Below are 23,984 nucleotides of genomic sequence, written 5' to 3' on the forward strand. Positions count from 1 at the left end.
TCTTAAAAAAAAAAAGGTTACTGGTCGAGGAGGCGTCTGTTTGCCTTACAGCTGAAATGCAGTGGCCTGGGTTCGAGTCGGATCTCTGGAGACCTTTGCACCCTCTCCCCCTCTTTCCTGTCTACTCATCACTGTTAAACTATCAAATAAAGCCCAAAACCCCCCAAAATAAATGTGAGAAGAAGACAACTCCTCTCTAGAAAAGGTTTATTGATTAGTTAATAAATATGTATATATATATATCCCTGTAAAAAAGATTTAGGAAAATGGATGCATTATAAAGAAAGATAAAACTGCTGAAACTTTTTAAAAAGCTGCTGAACACATGCACATCAACTCCTGCTTGGCTGATGGTGTTAGGTGATAAAACACAATGTCATAGATCAGAAAACAAAGCGGAACTCTTTAGAGGAATTTGTTCTTAAATCTGTTATCGTATATATGTACCTTTGACTCCCATACCAGTGTCTTTTGATAGAGTATTTATCTGCTTTGGTCTTTATTAAATAAGTAACTTGTGCCTAATGATGGTTACACACTTAAGGCCATGTGTCTTTGTGAGATTACGTTTTTTTTTTTAAATATACGTTGTATATATCTGAGATAACCATGGATGAAGACAGTTAATATAAATATTACTTTAATGGCACTGAATCCATACAATAAGAGACACATTGAATTCTTGTACTGAGAGAAATCTTACCTCCAGAGAGATGGGAATTTACTGAATGACTTTATGACTGAGCAGAAGATGATTAAACCTGAGAAAATGCAACATGTGGGTAAGTACAAGGTAGCGCATGTGGTGAGAAGCAAAAGCTGCAAAAGACTAACCACAGTGCTTCCACTGAATGAGAGCATGGCTGGAAAATGTAACAGCTTTGACTCTGCAATGAAAGACGGATACAAAAAAAGAGCAAAGTGAAAGTTTTTTTTTGAAATTTTAAGTCTGTGGAAAGATGTCATTCTAAATAAAGAAATTACAAAACAGCTTGCAAACCAACCATGACATCTTTCCACAGACTTAAAATATAAACGTACTATCAATTACAACCTAGTGGCAATTTCAGCTTCCTTTTACATCATCTTTATGATTCAATTCTGTCATAATCAATTGAGTCTGATTTTGCTTTTCAAAATGAAAACCCAATATGTGTTGAAACAGCAATTTTCATTTTTAAAAAATTCTGAAATAATTGAAAGAGTATATCACATATGGACAAATTCGACGGGCCATTAATTTGAAAGGCGAAATCACATGAAATTTACATGGTTTTACTGTCGGGTTGGATACTGTTGATCTAAAGTGGAATTATCCTGTGGAAACAGCATCTTTCAATTTAAGAGCATTTTGAAATCGTTAAACGAGTAGGTCGTCTACGGGCAATTTGAAAATACTTGATCTTAACATCGTATCTCTGTGGGGTTGTATACTGTTGATTTAAAGTGAAATTATTCTGTGGAAACAGAAAATTTCCTTTTTAGAGCATTCCGAAATCACTGAAAGTTAGGTAAGTTATTGGCATTTTCAACAGGCCATTATTTTGGAAGGCAAAATCAGAATGACTTGAAATTGAAGTAGTACCATGGTGTGGATGTACACTTTTGATCTAACATGGATTCATCCTGTGGAAAGAGCAAGTTTCATTTTTAGAGCGTTCTGAATTCTTTAAAAGAGTAGGTCGTATATCGGCAATTTGAAAAGTCTTTTATTTTGGAAGGCAACATCAGACTGATTTGATATTGATATGGTATCACTGTGGGGTTGGATACTATTGATCTAAAGTGGAATTATGCTGTGGAAACAGCAATTTTCCATCTTAGAGCATTTTGAATTCGCTCCAAGAGTAAGTCATATATGGGCAAATTGAAAAAGCTTTTATTTTGAAAAGCAAAATCAGACTGACTTGAAATTGACATGGTAACATCGTGAGGTTGTATACTGTTGATCTAAAGTGGAATTACCCTGTGGAAACTGAAATCTTCCTTTTTAGAGCATTCTGAAATCACTGAAAGTTGGGTAAATTATGGGCATTTTCAACAGGCCATTATTTTGGAAGGCATAATCAGAATTACTTGAAATTGATATGGTAACATCGTGAGGTTGTATACTGTTGACCTAAAGTGAAATTATCCTGTGGAAACAGCAATTTTCACTTTTAGAGCATTTTGAAATCTTTAAAAGAGTAGGTCGTATCTTGGCAATTTGAAAAGTCTTTTATTTTGGAAGGCAAAATCAGAATGACTTGATATTAATATGGTATCACTGTGGGGCTGTATACTGTTGATCTGGAGTAGAATTATCCTGTGGAAACACGAAATTTCCATTTTAGAGCATTTTGAAATCACTGAAAGTTAGGTCAATTGTGGACAATTTGAAAAGGCTTTTACTTTGGAAGGCAAAATCAGAATGACTTGATATTAATATGGTATCACTGTGGGGCTGTATACTGTTGATCTAAAGTGGAATTACCCTGTGGAAACAGGAAATTTCCATTTTAGAGCATTTTGAAATCACTGAAAGTTAGGTCAATTATGGACAATTTAAAAAGGCTTTTATTTTGGAAGGCATAATCAGAATGACTTGATATTGATATGGTATCACTGTGGGGCTGTATACTGTTGATCTAAGGTGGAATTACCCTGTGGAAACAGGAATTTTCCATTTTAGAGCATTTTGAAATTGTTCCAGGATCAAGTCAGATATGGGCATTTTGAAAATGCTTTTATTTTTGAAAGCAAAATCAGAATGACTTGATATTGATGTGGTAACATCGTGAGGTTGTATACTGTTGACCTAAAGTGAAATTATCCTGTGGAAACAGCAATTTTCACTTTTAGAGCATTTTGAAATCTTTAAAAGAGTAGGTCGTATCTTGGCAATTTGAAAAGTCTTTTATTTTGGAGGGCATAATCAGAATGACTTGATATTGATATGGTAACATCGTGAGGTTGTATACTGTTGACCTAAAGTGAAATTATCCTGTGGAAACAGCAAAATTCTTTTTAAGAACATTTTGAAATCGTTAAAAAAGTAGGTCGTATATATGCTCAATTTGAAAGGGCATTTATTTTGGAAGGCATAATCAGAATGACTTGATATTGATATGGTATCACTGTGGGGCTGTATACTGTTGATCTAAGGTGGAATTACCCTGTGGAAACAGGAATTTTCCATTTTAGAGCATTTTGAAATTGTTCCAGGATCAAGTCAGATATGGGCATTTTGAAAATGCTTTTATTTTTGAAAGCAAAATCAGAATGACTTGATATTGATGTGGTAACATCGTGAGGTTGTATACTGTTGACCTAAAGTGAAATTATCCTGTGGAAACAGCAAAATTCTTTTTAAGAACATTTTGAAATCGTCAAAAAAGTAGGCCGTATATGCTCAATTTGAAAGGGCATTTATTTTGGAAGGCATAATCAGAATGACTTGATATTGATATGGTAACATCGTGAGGTTGTATACTGTTGACCTAAAGTGAAATTATCCTGTGGAAACAGCAAAATTCTTTTTAAGAACATTTTGAAATCGTCAAAAAAGTAGGCCGTATATGCTCAATTTGAAAGGGCATTTATTTTGGAAGGCATAATCAGAATGACTTGATATTGATATGGTATCACTGTGGGGCTGTATACTGTTGATCTAAGGTGGAATTACCCTGTGGAAACAGGAAATTTCCATTTTAGAGCATTTTGAAATCACTGAAAGTTAGGTCAATTGTGGACAATTTGAAAAGGCTTTTACTTTGGAAGGCAAAATCAGAATGACTTGACATTGATATGGTATCACTGTGGGGCTGTATACTGTTGATCTAAAGTGGAATTACCCTGTGGAAACAGGAAATTTCCATTTTAGAGCATTTTGAAATCACTGAAAGTTAGGTCAATTATGGACAATTTAAAAAGGCTTTTATTTTGGAAGGCATAATCAGAATGACTTGATATTGATATGGTATCACTGTGGGGCTGTATACTGTTGATCTAAGGTGGAATTACCCTGTGGAAACAGGAATTTTCCTTTTTAGAGCATTTTGAAATCACTGAAAGTTAGGTCAATTATGGACAATTTGAAAAGGCTTTTATTTTTGAGAGCAAAATCAGAATGACTTGATATTGATATGGTATCACTGTGGGGCTGTATACTGTTGATCTAAAGTGGAATTACCCTGTGGAAACAGGAATGTGCCATTTTAGAGCATTTTGAAATTGTTCCAGGAGCAACTCAGATATGGGCAGTTTGAAAATGCTTTTATTTTTTAAAGCAATATCAGAATGTTTTGATATTGATATGGTAACATCGTGAGGTTGTATACTGTTGATCTGGAGTGGAATTACCCTGTGGAAACAGGAATTTTCCTTTTTAGAGCATTTTGAAATCACTGAAAGTTAGGTCAATTATGGACAATTTGAAAAGGCTTTTATTTTTGAGAGCAAAATCAGAATGACTTGATATTGATATGGTATCACTGTGGGGCTGTATACTGTTGATCTAAAGTGGAATTACCCTGTGGAAACAGGAATGTGCCATTTTAGAGCATTTTGAAATTGTTCCAGGAGCAACTCAGATATGGGCAGTTTGAAAATGCTTTTATTTTTTAAAGCAATATCAGAATGTTTTGATATTGATATGGTAACATCGTGAGGTTGTATACTGTTGATCTGGAGTGGAATTACCCTGTGGAAACAGGAAATTTCCATTTTAAAACATTTTGAAATCACTGAAAGTTAGGTCAATTATGGACAATTTAAAAAGGCTTTTATTTTGGAAGGCATAATCAGAATGACTTGATATTGATATGGTATCACTGTGGGGCTGTATACTGTTGATCTAACGTGGAATTACCCTGTGGAAACAAGAATTTTTCATTTTAGAGCATTTTGAATCGTTAGAAGATTAAGTCAATTATGGACAATTTCAAAGGGCCATTACTATGAAAGGCAAAATCAGACTGACTTGATATTGATATGGTATCACTGTAAAAAGACTGTGGTTGGAAAGTGTTGATATAAAGTTCAAATAGTATTTGGAAATACGACTTTTGCTTTTAAGAGCATTATTAAGTCATTGAAAGAGTAGTTCAAAAATGAAGATTCACAGGGCTTTTACTTTGAAATCCAAAATAAGATGGCCTTGATAGTGACAGGGCACAATTAGGGTACAAGGCTGTGTCATATAGATCTAACATTAGAGTTTGTAAAAAAAAAAAAAAGCCTAAATTATATGTTATTATGTTCTTAACATATCTGTTAATTCACTCGAAGTTGGCTTTTATTTTGAAATCCGGTTTCCACATCCATTCCCGTAATACTTTGAATGCACAGGGAACGTAAAACAAACTGGAGGCTGGCTTGACTGCAAGTCTCGAATTGGAGGCTGGCTTGACACAAGTTACTATTTCTATGTTTCTTTGACACCAGTAATAAAATAGCTACATGGACTGGTTCTTATATAGCGCTTTTCTACTCATCTGAGCACTCAAAGCGCTTTACACAACTTGTGCATTCACCCATGCATACCCATTCGCACAAGCACATTTTTCTTAGTGCATCATAGCTAACATTCACACACATTCATACTGCGATGGATGCATCGGAGAGCAATTTGGTTAGTATCTTGCCCAAGGATATTTGGCATACAGACTAGGGGAAGCCAGTCGAACCACCAACCTTCCGATCAGTAGATGACATGCTCTACCACCTGAGCTACAGCCACCCCGATATGTGTCTGGTACCTGGCTTCACGTGGCCAATGAATTGTAAATTACAATTGTGAAAGAAGCTGTGATGCTGATGGGAATGCAGCAGCGACGTGAAAACAGAAAATACAGAAAAAAGAAACTGCTCAAAAGCATTTAGGGCTGGCAGCAAGAGACATAGCAAAATCATAAACATTAGCAGTAAAGTACTTAATAATAATGGATTACATTTATATAGCGCTTTTCGAAACCCTCAAAGCGCTTATACAATTCCACTATTCATTCGCTCTAACACACTGGTGGAGGCAAGCTACAGTTGTAGCCACAGCTGCCCTGGAGCAGACTGCCATATCGCGCCATCGGCCTCTCTGGCCATCACCAGTAGTTCTTGCCCAAGAACACAACGACCGAAACTGTCCGAGCCGGGGCTCGAACCGGCAACCTTCGATCACAAGACGAACTGCCAACTCTTGAGCCACGATCGCCCCCACTTAATGTTAATATTTCGTCTTTGTTGAATAACTACATTATGCCAATTAAATAGCAGTTGAAAGTGAGACTGTTATGACTGTGATTTTAAAAAGGTAAAACGATTCAGTTAATATGAAACGAGTAAATGAACAGAGTAGTCATATGAGAAGTGTGCAGCTTTTTTTCTTTTTAGCTCAGAGAAATCCACAATGGGCAACGACGTCAGTTACTCGGGGGTGGACGAGGGACGGATTAAATGTGCCAAGGTTAATGAGAATTATGAGAGCAAACAGATGTTTGAGGGAAGGATTAGTTTAAGATCCACAAAAAGCTGCCTAGCCAATGAGCCTATAGCCAAAAAAAAATTATTATTTTAATTTTAATGGTGGCTATAGCCTACTGTATCGGTAAGATGAATGCATCTTCATCTGAGCATATCTGCACATACATTTTGCTGTTATCTGAAGGCATTTCAACAAATGTTTTGACACACTTAACCACAGCCATAACCACATTTTATTTGAGTGATTTCGGGGTGTGTGACACGAACAAAACGAATGTAAAATGACATTCAATATGTTTCACTGCTGAAGACAAATACTTTAAAACTTACAGAAATGCAGATAACCTCTGTAAAAATATGTTTCAAAATACCCATGTATTTTTTTCAGGTTATGTATTTCATTCTCCTTTAATGTGCAGATGGACAGTGCACGCGGTCCTCGGAAGAGCTTTTATTTTGAAGAGCCCATAAGCCGCTTTGTTGTGTCATAGCTGATATTTGATGCTAAAAGGGAGAGGAGGAGGAGGAAGTGTGTCAGAGCCAGAAATTGCAATCGATGTGCACAACTGTTGCTGTTTTGTAATTCCAGCTACACTGAAATGAGTTGAATAAGGATAAATACCTTGGAGGTTTCCAGCAGCGGGCGGGGAAAAACAGGTAAATATGACTTTCTGTTTTTCCTTTTATTCTCTTTTCCTGGCGAGAAGCAGAAAGTTACCTGCTGGGGTCTTCGAGGTGCGGCTAGTCAGGTGAGCCTTCTTCCTGTCCGGCAACATTACTCCTGGTGGTCAGATGAGAAGTCACCTTCGAGCTGTCAGTTTGCCACGTGGGAATCTTTAGTTTATGAGTCTTTAAAGAAGGGTAACAGAGAACTCCTTTCAAGCATCTGACAATTAAATGTTTGTTCTTTCTCACGAATTGAAACATGTTGTTACATTTCATTTTAAATGATTTTTAATAGAGAGATAACATTTTCATCAGTTCGGCATTGATATCAAGGAAGAAATGGTTTCAGTGGTACTTTTAATGAATCATGGTCACCTCCCAGTGCTCCTGCAAGACGCTGCTGGACAAGCCTCATGTTGTCAGGGTGACACGGATGGTTACATAGTGTCTTGCATGGAGCTACATGGTAAAGGCTTGCATATAAAATGCACTATATGAAGAATACTGTTGTTGACATTTTACCAACGCTGATTGAATTTCGAAAACTTACTAGGTTCATACCGGCTTAACTGCTGTAGACCGACATACATCTTTATGGTTAGTATACATAGTAACAATACTTAAGCTTTCAGCTTTTATGTTGACTATTATATGTCTGAAATGTAGTCTACTGAATCTGTAAATGTTTTTTTTTGTCGTTTTGTCTGTATTTTCTGCAGTCACTGTCTTGCCTCATATTAAAGCATAGGAACCACAAACTGTGAAATAGACTCGTTTCAGGAAATGGCTTGTCCTGTTCAGCAAGAGACGTCCGTGATGCAGTTACTCAACACAACACATCAGCTGAAGGGAAGAAAAAAGCATTAGAGGCTTCAAAGAGCATTGATGGATGTGACCTTTTGTAACTTGCATCAGTACTTTAGAACGTATACACACAGAGGGAATGGGGGTGGTAAATTAAGGGAAACTGAAAGTGTCTTGCTAAGGGGCACCACATTCTGCAGGAAGATGTTTAGTGCAGGTTTCGTGTTCCAAGTCTCTGGATCTCTGCTTTAAAGACTGAGCAACTTTCTTCTAAAGTATATCTAGTATTTGTGATTAACACTGTCAATACAGTGTCTTCACTGTCATTTTAGTACAAAATCTCCCACAGGTGCTAAAATGGATTGAGATCTGACGATCTGATTTCCTCATGTCATACTCTCCAAACCATTCATTGAGTTGTGTCGTGGAGTGGGGGAATTGAATTATTTCCTCAGGATAATGTTAATTAGTCAGAAATTTGGTTTGTGTTTAGGCTTCAGCTCTTATGGGAGAGGTGGATCAAAACCTTGCCAAAAAATTACCCCTACAGCGTAACAGATTATTTCCTTTATTTTGTCAGAGGTCTGTACATGATAAATATTTTAAAAATGAGAGCACAATTTCCTGTAATTTCTAAGGAGCTTGCTTTCAGGATAAGAACTTGTATGCAGAACATTTCAAAATTGACAGAAGCCTTTGTTGTTTATCTGCTTCAGTAAATCATTGCCTGGTCAGATCTCTACATCTCTAATATTTAGAAGACCCATTCAGCCAGAGTACTTTAATGTTTAACAACGGATTAACCCGGGATCATTATAAAACAACATCATCAGTTATTTGTGTACTGTCGGGCTTTTCATAAAATCTGTTTTTTTTTTTCCTTCAAACAGCGGCGTCCTCATTTTGAAATGGGAGACAGAATGCACTGTGTGCAGTTGTGCATGCTTTTCTTGCAACCACTGATGCATGTGTGAGCTTGCTTTAGCTTTTGTACTAACACTGAGTGATCCCTTTTGTATAAGAAATCATGCCAATCAGACAGGATGCCTTTCTAGTACGTACTAGTATCAAAGGATGATTTTCATACACACCTTGGCATTAGTCTTATTGCAAAGGGTTTTTTCATGGACAGTAAAAGTGCTTTTACGTACATGTACCCACTTTCAGGTTTGTTTAACAATGCGACCTTAAACCATTGCCTGTTTATTTCCTGTTTATTGCGATCTAGAACAGTTTTTTAAGCAATCTTGCTGAATGTCTCGCTATCTAATATAGTCAAAAAAGTGACTTAAAAGGAGGCTGGTGAGGAAGGTTTTGGGACATGTTTATCTGTATGATGGACAGTTGGCCTCAGCATGTCCTTGAACTGAGCTGGCTTTGTGCAAAAGCCTTCATGTGGACCCTGACTGTTCTGGCTCTAATGATGTGTTGTACAAGGATAGGCAATACAAGCTTTAACTTGGTGAGACATGGCAGGCAGAAAGAGTGGATTTTTTTTCCCATGTACTTGCTCCGTAACATTTTAGGATAGTGAAAAGAAAATGTTCAAAATGTGCATTTAGGCGTTTAATTTGCTATACTTTGTCTGTTGGAAATTCATGCAGATGAATATGCAATAACTACTGAATTTGCATGTTTAAGCATAAAAAACTAGTGAAATTAAAGAAATGACACCTCACTGTGACTATCATAAGGTAAATAATGGTTTATGTATTTCAGCCACTTCACATGTACTACTTTGCTTGAACTTTGGAGTTCCTTATTTGTGCAGTATAACTATATGGTGCCTTAAAGTGCTTGCTAGACTTTTTTTTTTTTTTTTTTTTAAATGCATGCAGGTGTGTCCTCCAATTACTTTCCAATCCTCTGATTAGATTTATTTTTTTAATAAATAAATAAATCTCCTTTTTGTAAGCTCCATCTAATGTGTAAAGAAGGATTAGTGATTTGCCAGAGCATTAATCAAGGGCACAATGACTGCAGACTTGACCAGTATGTTTCTGATGGTGGGGAAACAGGAACCCCCCCCCCTCCTCCCAAGTTGGTTTTTAGAGCTCACAGCTGAGCTGATCTGCAGCTAATTATCAATGAGACATCAGGTCTTCAAACTACAGTCAACGGTGACAGTGCCCATACTGTATAAATGAATCAAATAACAAAACCACCTTACTTCAAAGGTCATGATACTTACCATGACTGTCATGAGGTAAATAATGGTTTATGTATTTCAGCCACTTCTCATTTATTACTTTGTTGGAACTTTATACTGCACAAATTAGGAACTGTAAAGTACAGTACATTATCCAATATCTTTTTATTTATTTATATATTTATTTATTTAGGAAGGGCATATTGATTCAGGACCAAGCCTTAGTTTTTTGCATCATGCGGTTAGCCTTACTTTAGTTATACATACATGTATTTTAGCCCATACAACCAACCAGCCTTCTGGATCCTGCAGGGTGGCTGTGAAATGTAAGAAAAATTCTTCAATAGTCTTCTGAGAAACTTTTCATAGTACAAAAATCCCCCCTATTCTGATGAAGCATCTTGCCTTTCATCAGAGTCTATTCTTGCCAAATGAAGAAGTGGGCCTCATCTTTTTTTTTAAAAATTTCTAATGATTTGCTGTTTTCCAGTGGTAACAGTGGCTGGACTGTCAGTTGAAAGCTATGTCGTATCCTGCTCTGTTGAGCATGATTATAGCTTTTTGGGGGCTTCTTTACAGCCCCAATTCCAAAAAGATGGGACACTGAAATTTATTACACCTGAGAAAAACCTGAGAAAATATACTGTTTTTATTCAAACTAAGGTGATTTTGAATTTAATGGCAACAATATATAACCTCAAAAAAAGTTGGGACAAGTATAACAAAAAAGATGTTTACAGAGGGAACTCCAAACTTTCTGGAGATTGTTAGCTGCCAAACTCAAGTATAATTTATTTTTCTTCTCTTCCTGCATTTTTACTGTTTAAAAATTTGACATGTTGTATTCTGTTGTGTATTTGGAAAAAAGTGGGTTTGTGTAAATCATTGCAGTTGTTGTGTTTTTGAAACTATACTTAATTCATGCCCTAAGTTACACTAACACCATTTTCGAGTCAAATCACATGATCAATGCCCTACATTGCAATGTTCTGCACACATGGTCTTTTTCTCCCATTACTCTTTTAAGCCCATCACGCTCTTGAAATCTCCTTTGATTCCATTAATAATTTTGCTCGAGATGAAGTTTGATCCTGAAATTAGCTGATATTCTAACTTAGGCTTTGTAGTGAAACATCCTGCCAATAAAATGCAGTGACGTGAAAGTGATGCAGGCTATCAGCCCTGTTGGCAGTCATGCACGTTAATCGGTTGGTCTGTGATGACCAATAAAGCAGTAATGCGACATATATCATTCCAGGTTCCTGTTTTTTGAAAGAGGACCATCTGGAATATTTAGTATTTAAAGTTATGATTTTAAAAAAATCTTCATACATGTAGTGAATTCAAAATGTCAATTGAATTGAAAAAGTGGATTGAAAAGTCCATATGATGTGAATTTACTGGAAAGTTACCACAGTGAGTGGCCATAATGTGATCTACCTTCCTCATATTCTGTACAGGCAGCACACTCACCAAATGGAGTATTTCTACTAGTAATGCCGTGTCTGAAATGGACTGTTTCCTGCTACGTGCCATTCTGTGGCCAAAAATTTGGGCGATAATCAGACCTGATAATCCCAACTTTGGTCCCTGAGGGCAGTGGAAACGAGCTGTAAACACGAACTGACATATTGTGTATTTTCTTCTTAAAAGATTGAAATGACTGAGTTAGTTCACAGTGCGTTTCTGTCGCTCACAGCTAAGTTTATCTGTAGCTAAAGCAAAGACTTCAAACTACAGTCAACAGTGACAGCGCCTTTAGGTGTATAAATTAATCAAATGAAAAACCACCTTGCTTCAACGTCATGAAACTTGCTGTGACTATCATTAGATAAATACAGTTTTATGTATTTCAAACACTTCTCATTTACTGCTTTGTTTGAACTTTGGATTTCCCATTGTGCAATATAAAGTAGGGTATAATCTTACATTATATGGTCCCTTCAGGTGCTTGCTAGTGTGTGCCCACGTGAGACACAGATTACAATTAATCAGTCAGTTACTGTAGTTCCAAATACTCCTGATAGCATTTAGTTATGTGTCTACAGAATCAATTTCTTCCATTCCAACTTATCCAGCACAATGGGCAAGATCAAAGACCCAAAGAATGTTATGCTTTCGGCCTAATTTTCTACTAAGGCTACATGACAACTTTAACTGCATTGAGGGGCAAATGGACTGGGTCATGTACTGTAAAATATTGGATTCAGCCAGAATACTGAAGCTCTATTGTGGGTCTTCCAGCTTGACGATGACCCAAAACATACCATGGCAATAAAGGAGAGGCTAAAGAAGAAAATTAAGGTCACTGCAGTGGCCTAGTAGCTGTGGAAATCTGTGGAGAGAGTTGCTAAGTGGCAGACAAGAAACCTTAAAGATTGAGAGTTTTTGTAAAGAGGAGTGGTTATATCTTTCCTGAGATGGGTGGAAACCTGGTGACCAGCATCGAGAGCAGTCTTACCGCTGTGCTTGCCAACAAGGGCTTTTCCACTAAGTACTAAGCCATGTTTTGTTTGGGGATCTAATACTTAGTCATTATCAGTGACATGCAAATCAACTTTTATGTAATGTGTTTTTTTTGGGAGAAGTATTTTTAGTTGATTATCTCTCTTTCTAAATTTTAAACTACCATAAAAACGAGTAATAATAATAATAATGGATTGCATTTATATAGCGCTTTTCTAGGCACCCAAAGCGCTTTACAATTCCACTATTCATTCACTCTCACATTCACACACTGGTGGAGGCAGTTACAGTTGTAGCCACAGCTGCCCTGGGGTAGACTGACAGAAGCGAGGCTGCCATATCGCGCCATCGGCCCCTCTGACAAGGCCCTCTGTTGGCCTTGTCTTGCCCAAGGACACAACGACCAGAACAGAAAGAACAGGGGGATCGAACTGGCAACCTTCCGGTTACAGATGAGCTTCCCAATCCCCTGAGCCATGGTCACCCACGGTCGTGCATGTTTAATTCTTTGCAAGTGAACATAAACTAAATTCAGCAGGGGATCCCATAATTATTTCCTGCACTGAAGGAAATAAAACTGATAATCTAAGTTGAGGAGAACATACGCCCACTGGTATTGAGTAAACAGATGCACACTCAGTGATATACGTGTTGCTGAACATAAGGCAAGGGGATGCCTCTGGCAGACTTTTGACCGACAATTGAGACGCACACATGCAAATTTGCTAGAGGAAAGTAAGATGGCATGAGACCTTTTAACATACTGTGTTGATTTTTATAAATGCAAGGAGTAGAACTATTGAACGTATCACAAACACAATATGTTATTTCTGAAGTTGGAGGAAGAAACCAGATTTCACACATGTCTAGAACAAATTGGATAAGAGTCACTGACTGGGCAGTTCCAGTCTCAGTGTTTCAGTTGCATGACTTAATTCTAGAGATTAGATGATCATAAATAATCTGAAGCTAAGCTTTTTGATAACATGATGTTATGGTGTTGAGTGATTGCGATATGGAATGTAAGTGCGAACAACTGTTTCAACTCTAAACATAATATTTTGGTTCTTTGTTAGATCTAGTGTATATTGATAAGAGCAGCAAGTTTGGAATCCCTACACAAACTATAGAGCATTTCCTTAAATAGTCTGTTGGCTTTCTTCCTCTTGTGTGTGGTTTGAAAAGGGGAGAGGTGAAAGTAAAAGTCAAAAACATAATGCATATTTTTGGCCTACAAAAACATACCTCCATTATGATCACGCTCTGCTTACTACCTGTGGGAGATATACGTCCCAGCTGCTGTCAAGCTGCCATCAAGGACTCATGCTTTTCTGGTTCAATTTTCTCATAGCCAGGCAGGTGACAAACAATAAAAATGAGTTGTTGTAGTCTAATACCTGGAGAAACAACTTCAGCTAACCAGTAGGAAACATTCTTGTGGAAATGATAACCTCTTATGATATTTAACATCTTCTATTCATGTTCCATGAATATGTTTTGCTTTGCTGTCGATGCCTGAGATTACATCCTCCATAATAATATGACGTCTGCCATCTCCGCCTCTCACCCTACACTTCCCTTTACCTGCTGATAGCATGACAGGTCGTTGGCCGCAGTTGATGACAATACAAAGTGAGAAGCTGCTAAGAGGATTATCAGGTTTTGTCAGAAGCAAAGGGCTGGTAATGTTTCTTTTTTTTTTATATATTTAATTGATCATTTAGAGCTTAAGCATGAATGACACATCACAGTATGCATTCTGTGCTTTGTCTTCCCTGTCTTTGTTTCTTCAAAAAAGCTGTAAGTTTGCAGTGGCTAACCTGTAAATGAATGACAGATGAGACACACACACACACTCATTCATACAGGAACAAGCTATTAAAAAAACTATGTAGTAGCTGAAGTCGGCCCTCCAAAAGATATACAGCCGAGCTGTAATGTAAAGCTGTCAGAATAGTCTCCTTCCGGGTGAGAATAGTTGTCGTCTTCAGTTAGAGGTGTGACTATGATAGATGGGGCTTTATTTATAGTTGAAATTATTTTTGTCTACTTCCTTTTATTCCGAGAAGCATTTAAAAAATCTTGACGTGCAATATTAACCTACATCTGTAAACTGTTTTTTCTACTTTTTTTTTCTGCAGTGAATCTAATGACTAGATTGTTTTCATGAGACTGAAAAAAGGAGTGGCAAAATTCTAAATTTACCGGTAAATGCACACCACAAAAAGTATGCCTGCTTTCTGTTCAAAGACTTGTGTATTGTTAAGGTATTGTCCTTTGACCTTTTAATTTCCCAAGAGATTTCTTCCTGATAGCAGAGAGACCTGGTCAGTGGAAGTGAGCTCATAACAATCATTTTACTGGCAAAACTGACTTTGCATGATTTGATGATTTCTTCTTTTTTTTTTTTCTTCTTTCTTTTTTCCCTAATGCATTATTATAATATAATGTTATAATTTCCCTTAAATGAAATAACAGACACAGATATCTGAAAAAATAAGTCGTTAAGTCACATGGAATATGACATGTAGACAAAGATGAGGCAAACAAGTAAGTGTGTGTGTGTGTGCCTGTGCCCAACTTTGTTTCTGTGCACCTGCTCATAATGTATTGTTAGAATGGGGAGCCAAGAGAGTATGGAAATTAAATCAACACAATAAATGAAACGATGAACAGATAAATGCATGAATGAAGTAATTAAAGAAAGAAGTAAGCAAAATGAACACAAGTTATAAAGGTATTGTTACTACAGTGTATTGTGTCTATTTGCATGTGTTTTTGTTAGATGCAGTGCCTTGTCTCTGCACCCATGAACAAAAGAAAACATATTAACATTATTTGTAACTCACAGCATTTGAGTAGACTAAATTTCTGTGTTAAAAAGCCCCTCTTTGTCAACATTATATTGGAGTGCACACGTGAGTTTGCATTATTAATTGCAGTTGTTCCAGCTTCCTCTTCTGTTATATAATTGCTGCAGGTTGTTTAATTTCTGGGTCACCATTATAAGCATATTTTATGGCACTAAAGGCCTCTGATAGATAATGTGTGTATTAGGGCTGCCACGATTAGTCGACTAGTCACGATTACGTCGACTATCAAAATCGTCGACGCGTCGTTTGAAGCTTTGTAAGATCACAAAAGACGCAGGAATAAGTAGTAGGATTTAAGAGTGTAATAACAGACTGAAACAGAAGATGGCAGCACTGCATGTACAAGGATGCCAGCTGCCGTTAAACCCCGAAGAAGAAGGAGCTTTGTCCCAGAATTCATAGCGCAGCTCAGCTCAGTTGTCAACAATGGCGGCAGCTAGTTAGTTTTAATATTACTCTTATTATTCTTTCTGGGTCACAAAATAAACGTTTAACATATTTTCAGGCGAGAATGTAGCTGTGTAAACCTCAAATATCTGCTCAGTTTATCAAGACACCACATATTTTCAAAAGCGCTCCGACGTTTTCGAAGAGGTCTGTTAGTCACTAGCTCGATAGCTAGCCGGGGGCCAGGCTCACTAGAACCCGTGAGAACACCGGACTCCCCGCAAATTGTTTTCAAACCCACCGCTGTCTTTCGCTACTCAGGTTAAATATATATAAGTCACTTAGATAACTTAACAATGTTATTGTTTGGCTTTTTTTTGTAGTATTTTATTTGTTCCTGAGTAAATCGGTTTGGCTGAGATTAAAGTTCTAGTTTTTACACAGCTGAATAAACGTCAAGCAGACAGCTGATTATCAGAAGTGTGAGATGCTCGAGAATATACTCCGGTGTCCTGTTATATTTTAGATAGCAAGGAGTTTATTAAACTTCACCGAAACAATCTGCAAATGTCATTAAAATTTAATAAACTATCATCTTGTCTTTATTTTAAAGACAAGATGCTGTAAGCTTAAAGCTGTATATTTGAATATTTGACATTAAAGATCGCCACCAAATCTTTATAGAAATGATTACAGTAATTCACTGTGCATTTTGTTCTTTAATGTGTTTTAATCCTTGTGATTATTTGTTCCTGTAGTTGATGAAATGTACTAAATGCAGTTTGAGCTTAGCTACAGATATGCTTCAATGACTGACTCCTCTCATTCTCGTTTTTTCACAATAGGTGCCAGTGATGTCCAAATCTTAGACACAGACTAAACCTTGCATCCATCATGGAGAAGAAGCCAGGCATGATGCAGCATCTCCGGCAGAAGATGCTGCCACATTTCAAGCGGGGCAAGGATCCCTTAAACAAGTTGGCTGTCCAGCTTGACCACAATCGGATGAGCTCCTCCGTTCCTGACGTAAGGAACGTGAAGCAGGATTACCCCCACGTCTCCTCCAGAGTGCCTTTTCAGCAGTACAATAGTCCCAGTTATAGCGATCCTTCCACACCGCTTGACAGGCCTCCTACGGGTCCTGTAGGAGGTGGGAGGAGTGTAAACCTTAGAGCAGGTAGTGGAAGAATAGGGAGGAGTGAAAACAGACTGAGCGTGCCTACAAACTGCACAAACCGTTCTTCTTCCCAGGAATCATTTAACAGTCTTTGTGGAGAAGAGACATCTTCCCGGGAGACACACCAACCTGGACGAGGCATGGAGCCCGAGGAACTTGCACTACCAGAGATGATGACTGTTTACACTCCAGACAGTGCAGCTGTGGATGATTCCCTGGACAGCTCGCAGGTAAAGAAAATACTTTTGAAATAACCTAGCAGATTGGGCATCTCCACATACGGAATATTCATATAATGTTTCACATAAGGATTGAACCTTCTGGGACACTAGCACTGACGACTTGCATTTTTATTTTAAATATTCACTCATATTTTGACTTTGTAGTTCCTGTTATATCTAATACTTTGACACCAAAATTAACTGACAAGTCAGCATTTTTTTCCCCCCTGCAACACACAGTAAAAAAAACATGTTGTACATTGGCGGGGTTGAGGTATCAGGTGTATTTACACTTGACTTGCAAAGTTTAACTTGGAAGAGCTGGATATGGTTGCAAATCGAGGTCCATCCTAAATCAATAGTCTACAGTAGAACTGTGCAAACACTGCTTCTGGTGGATTCACGTCTTTGTTAAAAAGACAAGGATGTAGGCTGTGAGTGCCAAACAGAGTCACATTTAAAACTATTGTTTGTTGTTTTGTTTTTTCTTTCTTTCTTGAAGTTAAGAGACAAGATCGATTAGATTTAACCAATTATTTTATAAATTGTCTTCCACATTAAACGTTTTTGTTTGCTTGCTTTTTGGGACAAGTGTAAATAAGTGTATTTTATGGTATGAACTATCCATCTTGCTACACATTCCTGTTTATTGCTCCAATGATTTCATATTAAAAGAGATTTGCCCTAATTGATAGAAGTTACATTTGTTCAAGTTATAAATCTTTCTCAGACTGAGGCCTTTACACACTGCGTAAAATTTAAGCGAATATTTTGTGTTCATTTTAAAATATTTTTTGAACTTTGACTCATTTACACCAACCGTGTAGTTTCACAGGGCAAAACTGGCACACCAGTACCGAATACACAATTTTATCCCAGCTAAACTCTGGTTCAGTGGTCTCCTCGCAATGACTTTTGTGCCTCCTCAGATGTGGTCTTAACTCTACCAACAAGACCTCAAACTGACATCCTGAAATATATATGAAAGCATTGGAAACCCTGAAGTTCTCCTTGCTGTTGCCTTCTTGTGAGAATCACCTAACTACTCAAAACAAACATACACCATAATCCGGTCTTGTGATGATGTGATGAATCCTGCTTCCGGGCCCAAACTACTCTGCGTTTAAGAAGGCTGTTGTGTTTTTAACATGTTTTAATGCTTTGCATCTTGTTCTATTAAATCTCAACAATCCCCTAAAAACAGTCAGTGATAACTGTTGGCCTCTGGGTTTTATTACCGCTAATCATTTTAAAGCTCAGTTTTTAAAACCTTACGCTGTAACTACAGCCCAGGCAGTATATTAATGACTAACCTCATATTGTGGATGGATTATCTCAGTTGTTCTCCTGACTGTAGTTTGGTCCGTTTGCATCCTGCCATGCGATTGCATTTGTTCCTAACCATCGGGAACCCTCACGTTAACTTTTATCAAGTGGAAAAATGTTAGCGTTCATCCTCCTGCTTCACTGTTTATATTTTGCTAACATAGCAAAACTAGCTGTGTTACTAGTAATCACATTATATACCAGCTAGCCAAACTTCAGTAACCCTATAAAACCTCACTGCTGTTTACTTTCCTGGCTTAATTTATGTCAGAAGTAGTAACAGAGCTGTACGTCTTAATTTATTTCAGAGATCCCTCAGTCAGAACATGCTATATTATATTAGATGGAAACTAGCGAGCTAACTTCTAACTCTGTTAAATTTCATAAATTCTGTTTTCATGGATGCCTGGATGTTAAACTTAATTTTCACACCTGGTAGAGCAGCAACACTGATCATTTTATTACAGATGAAAGAATTTAGACAGTTATTCAACTCTCAGTGATGCCGCAGTGATCATTTGACTTGGGGACCTGCAGCATAGTTTGGGCCCAAACGCAGCTAATGACGTCAGACCTAAAGACTGGATACCCCCTCCACCAACCTTTACACCTGGCACATTGCAGTCAAGTACTGTTGTACTGGCAACCGCCAAACACGGGACAAACATGTAATTTGTCACGCTACAGAACACTTCTGCACTGAGTCTTTGCTCCACAGCATCCAGTGCTTTGCATTGCATTTCTTGATGTAAGGTGTGGATGCAGCTGCTTGGCCATGGAAACGTATTCCATAAAGCTCTCTGTGCAGTGTTCTTGAGCTAATCTGAAGGCCACATGAGGTTTGGAGGTCTGTAGCGATGGACTCTGCAGAAAGTTGGCACACTGTGTTCCTCAACATTTGCTGATCTGGCTCTGAGATTTTATGTACTGTACCAGTTTGTGGCTGAAATGCTGTCGTTCCCAGGCACTTCCACTTTGTCATAATACCACCAACTGAAGTGAATGATTTTAAGGATCTGGATTGATATTAGTTCATATATATTACTGTGGCTTTATTTTGTGTTTTATCTCAGATGTGTAATTATAATCAGGATAAACACTACAGAAGGAGACTATTGGCTGTTTTTATTGCCAATTAAAAATGTCACTTATACATCTGGCACCTGGTGTCAGATAGAATCAGTTGTAAACCTCATCTCCTTCCTCATTCCATTCTCTGTTAAAATGACCCGGAGGTGGATTTTTGATCTACGTCTCTCAAGTACAGCTGCTACTCGCATTTCTAGCATAACAGTGATGTGTAAATAATAGGGCTGCACGATTAATCGTTAGAAAATCGCGATCTCGATTCATACTTATGTGCGATCTCATTTCCAAATGACAACGATTTAAAAAAAAAAAAAAGAAAAAGAGAGACGACGATTGTACCTCATTTTGATCCGGGACGTAATCTGCATGAAAACAAGCGCTCACTCTTCCTGCTCAACAAATGACAAGGGCGGAGCCTTATACCACGTGATACAGAAGCTGTGCCGTGTGATGCTAACATTAGCAGGTAAAAAACAACGGAGAGCACGTCAGGGATGACGAGAAAGTGACAGGAGAAAATCCGTCCCGGTCAACCACCCAAACATTAATAACAGGAACCTTATACAGCGCTTCCCTATACCCGTCGAACTCCCGCAGGCACAAAGAAATTACGGAGGCTATTACTTATCACCTGACCAAAGATATGGCTCCCATCAACACTGTGCAAAACGAGGGATTTAGGAAAATGATCAACACCCTAGACAAACGCTACACAATGCCGTCCCGCAACTATTTTTCTATTGTTGCACTACCTGCTCTATACACGCAGTGTCGAGCAATGGTGGAGACGGAATTTCAAGCAGTACAACATTTTGCGGCAACAACAAAACGTGAGACATTTGTTGTTTTTATGTTTGTTTATTGTTTTTATGTTCAGTCTCAACTGTTACGAAGTTGATGTGCAGTTAATAAGTGCAATAAATATTTATACTGGAAAAGAAAATCGTGAGAGAATCGTGATCTCAATTCTAAGCCAAAAAATCGTGCAGCCCTAGTAAATAACATTGTATGTATTGAAGATAACCCTTTAGAGCAAATCATCAGAATCAGAATCAGAATACTTTATTGATCCCTGGGGGAAATTATGAACATGTCAGGCTTTGCATTCTTCTCGTAATCAAGGGCAGGCTTTGTTTGTCAGATCATGGTTAGAATGACTTTCAACAGGTTTTGTGTAGATTGCATGCTTTACATGACATGACGCACAAATGCAAGCTGACTTGAAATTCCGAATGTTTAATTTTCATTTGAACAATAACATTGGGCGTAGCCTTGGCTTTATTTTCTTTGTCATGCAAAGTGGACACCAATGAATGTGCAAGCAGATTAATGCTGTAGTTCTTGTTGACATGCAGAGGACGACCCAGACAACTAGGAAGTCATAGCCTCTTTTTACAGCTTTGACAGGCTTGTTTGCTACACAGGCTAAATGAATTACTCTTGTAGAAGTTCATAGGCTACTAAATACCTTTTTATTCAATGGTTTAAGCAACAAATAAAGTAAAAATTAATTGTGAATCATGTTCATTTTGACTTCTTTCCACTAAGCTATACTTTCTTCCTGGTTTCACTATCAGTGGTTTAGACAAGTGTGGTTAGAGAGGGCAGCAGGACAGGTGTATAACATGTTGGCTGACAGTTTTACACACACACACACACACACACACACACACACACACACACACACACACACCCCTTATCCTAAACAAAACCATAACCTAATCGTAACCCTGACATTTAAAACCACGTTTTGAGCCTCAGAAATCCCTTCAGACTCGTATGGACGGGCATTTTGTCCCCATAAGTGACTGTTGGTCCTCACAAATATAGAGGCATGCTAATTTTCTGTTCTCACAAACATGCCTAAACGTGTGTGTGTGGGGGGGGGTTGATAAAAAGAAGTTGCAGTTTGGTATGGTAATCTTTGAATAATGCGTTACCATCAACATGTTGTGAAACTTTTAAGTAAGTAACAGGAAATGACCTAAAAAATCATCACCCAGTAAAATGTTTCATCTTCCTGTTGGTGTTGTAGTAACATATCAGTGTTTTGTTTTGTTTTTTGTTTTTTATAGATGCTCTTTATATTTATCTGATTGACTGAGGTGATATTTGTAGTTTCCGCCAGTGGGATTTTGATTTCGAATCTTTACGCTTTGTAGTTTGCAGCACAGGATGCTGATCTTTAGAACCTGACCATTTTCTCAGCAGGCAGATATTATCTGCTGATATTAGCCATTTGGTGGTCTGTTGTGTGAGGAAAATATAAGAACTGATTATTAACTGATTAATTCAAGATGGAATTAATTGAAATGGAAGAAACACCCTTCAACTACATTATGAGAGTGGCTGTTGCATAGTTTGTCCATCAGAGGGTGCTCTGCAACTTCCCTTTTTGCAACACCTGGTTGATACACCACAACAAAACAACTAGCTGATTGAGATCTGAGTCAGGTGTAAGCGTAAATGAATAACAGCACATAAGAAACATTAAGAAATCTGTGCTTTTGTGTTTAAACCTCAACTGGCTTTACATTTTGATTGCTATTAAGCATTCAAGGCTAATGCAGCCTTGAATGCTGATTAAGCGCAAGCTGATACATGCTGATATTAGCATATTACAAAGCCCATATTTCAACTAGCACATTTATTTCTATGTCTGCTGGTTATAAATGGATTTGCATTAAGTTTTACCAGAGGTGGGTTTTGCCTGGATATGATCAACAGCTAAGGTCTACCTGTATCTGGATCAGGATCTGATGTAAGAAAACTGATATAAGAAAAATAGAAGAAATGAGAGACCCGCTGTCTTTCTTAGTCATCTTATTTTCCGTCATCACTGAGGTTTCAGATCAGTCAAAAAAACTGTTTTGAATTTGGTGAAAGCAACAATGCACAGTGTGAAAACTAACCGTTTGTTTTCTCAGGGCCCCCAGGGTGGTTTTAAAACCACATCAAAGAATATCAAGAATAGTAAAGTGCTTTTTATTTTAATTCTTGTCATGTCCCATTGTGCAACTGTTGTTGTCAACTGAACACTTCCTCATAGCTGTATAAATAGTCCATAGACTTACAAAAAAAAACTCTGGGAGATTATCTTTAATTGTATAGAAACTATAATGAATACATCTGAATACAGCAATCTATATTTGAATTCATAAAGAAAGGAGTGGTATGTATGGCAAAATACCTTATGTTAGGTAAACAGTTACAGTGTTTGCAGTTACTCTGAAACCCAAAGAAGAGAAGCAAATTAGGGGAAAAAAGTGGAAATTGCCTAGTAGATGTTTTTTGGGTTACCTCTGTTCAGTCCCCAGGACACAGGAATTTTTAATAAATGCTCAGAGGATTTGTGCTGGTGGTAGAAATACCAAGGAGAGGGCAGTTCTGAGCCTTTAGCTTTAGCTGAGTGAAGCTTTTTCATCAACAGGAATTTTACATGTTTTGAAAGTCTTTGTCATGTGTCACATGGTTTAAAAAAATATTCATCTTTGTCTCTGCAGTATGATAACGATTACAGCAGTCACATAAAGGAAGGGGACCACCAAAATGTAAGTGCTACTGTCTAATTTGTAGTTTGTAAGATGATTTTTGTTGTTGACTGGTTAATATGCAAATCAGCTTTAGGCACGACAGGAGAAAAGGGTTGCGTCTGACAGTTTTATCCTAAGTTGCATCTTTGTGGTTGTAGAATTTTGCAACGGATTGTCCCTTTCATGTCTCTATGCTGGTGGTTTTCAGCATTATGCCATGCCAACAGCAGTGTGGGTCTTTGGCCGACGCGTGGTTATATCAAAGTTTAATTCCAGATTATTGTGCTCTGTTTAGAATGAGATAGAACAGTAGGCTATTTGTGGTTCAGCATCCAGTGTGTGTTGTCCATCTTTTGTAGCCGGTCAGGGTTAGGAAGCTGAGCTGGGGTGATTCCAGGGTACTGGGGTTTATTGGGTGAAAGATTCATGGCTTGCTGGAAAGGCTTAATAGTGATTAAATAATCCACTGCCTAGACGAGAAGCATAAAACTGCACAGAATACAATCTTTTAAAACCTGTAAGTGAGTATACTTTGTTTAGTTTTTTTTAATTAAAGTTGTATAAATGTGACAAAAATAATACAACCCAAACAGTAAAGAATTAGGAAAGCTGTATTAGAGTCTCGTCAAATTCCTGCACGTGAACAACAGTCTGACTTGAAATCAGTGCATGAAAGTAAAATGAAAGAAGTCCTGTGATAATTTTGTTGTTAAAGATTAAAAAGTTATTCTTCACATAAATAGAGGTGGAGCTATTATACTGTGGTTAATAGCATTACTGGTAATAAATTTGAAGTTTAAATATTAATGGTGCAGTGACCCATAATAAAGGCAAAAA

General features: G+C 37.6%; 1 protein-coding gene across 2 annotated transcripts in view; it reads left to right on the forward strand.

Moving 5' to 3' along the window:
• Positions 1–6,955: 6,955 nt before the first annotated feature.
• mctp2b (multiple C2 domains, transmembrane 2b) overlaps positions 6,956–23,984 on the forward strand; it is a 43,150-nt gene continuing 26,121 nt past the window's right edge. For both annotated transcript variants that reach the window (XM_024804761.2, XM_024804763.2), the window contains exons 1-3: positions 6,956–7,113; positions 16,647–17,208; positions 23,118–23,165. In XM_024804761.2, the coding sequence (XP_024660529.2) occupies positions 16,696–17,208; positions 23,118–23,165 (561 nt within the window). In that variant the 5' untranslated portion in view covers positions 6,956–7,113; positions 16,647–16,695. The remainder of the gene's footprint in view (positions 7,114–16,646; positions 17,209–23,117; positions 23,166–23,984) is intronic.

This window comes from Maylandia zebra, linkage group LG1 (genome assembly GCF_041146795.1).
Source record: "Maylandia zebra isolate NMK-2024a linkage group LG1, Mzebra_GT3a, whole genome shotgun sequence".
Classification (NCBI taxonomy): domain Eukaryota; kingdom Metazoa; phylum Chordata; class Actinopteri; order Cichliformes; family Cichlidae; genus Maylandia; species Maylandia zebra.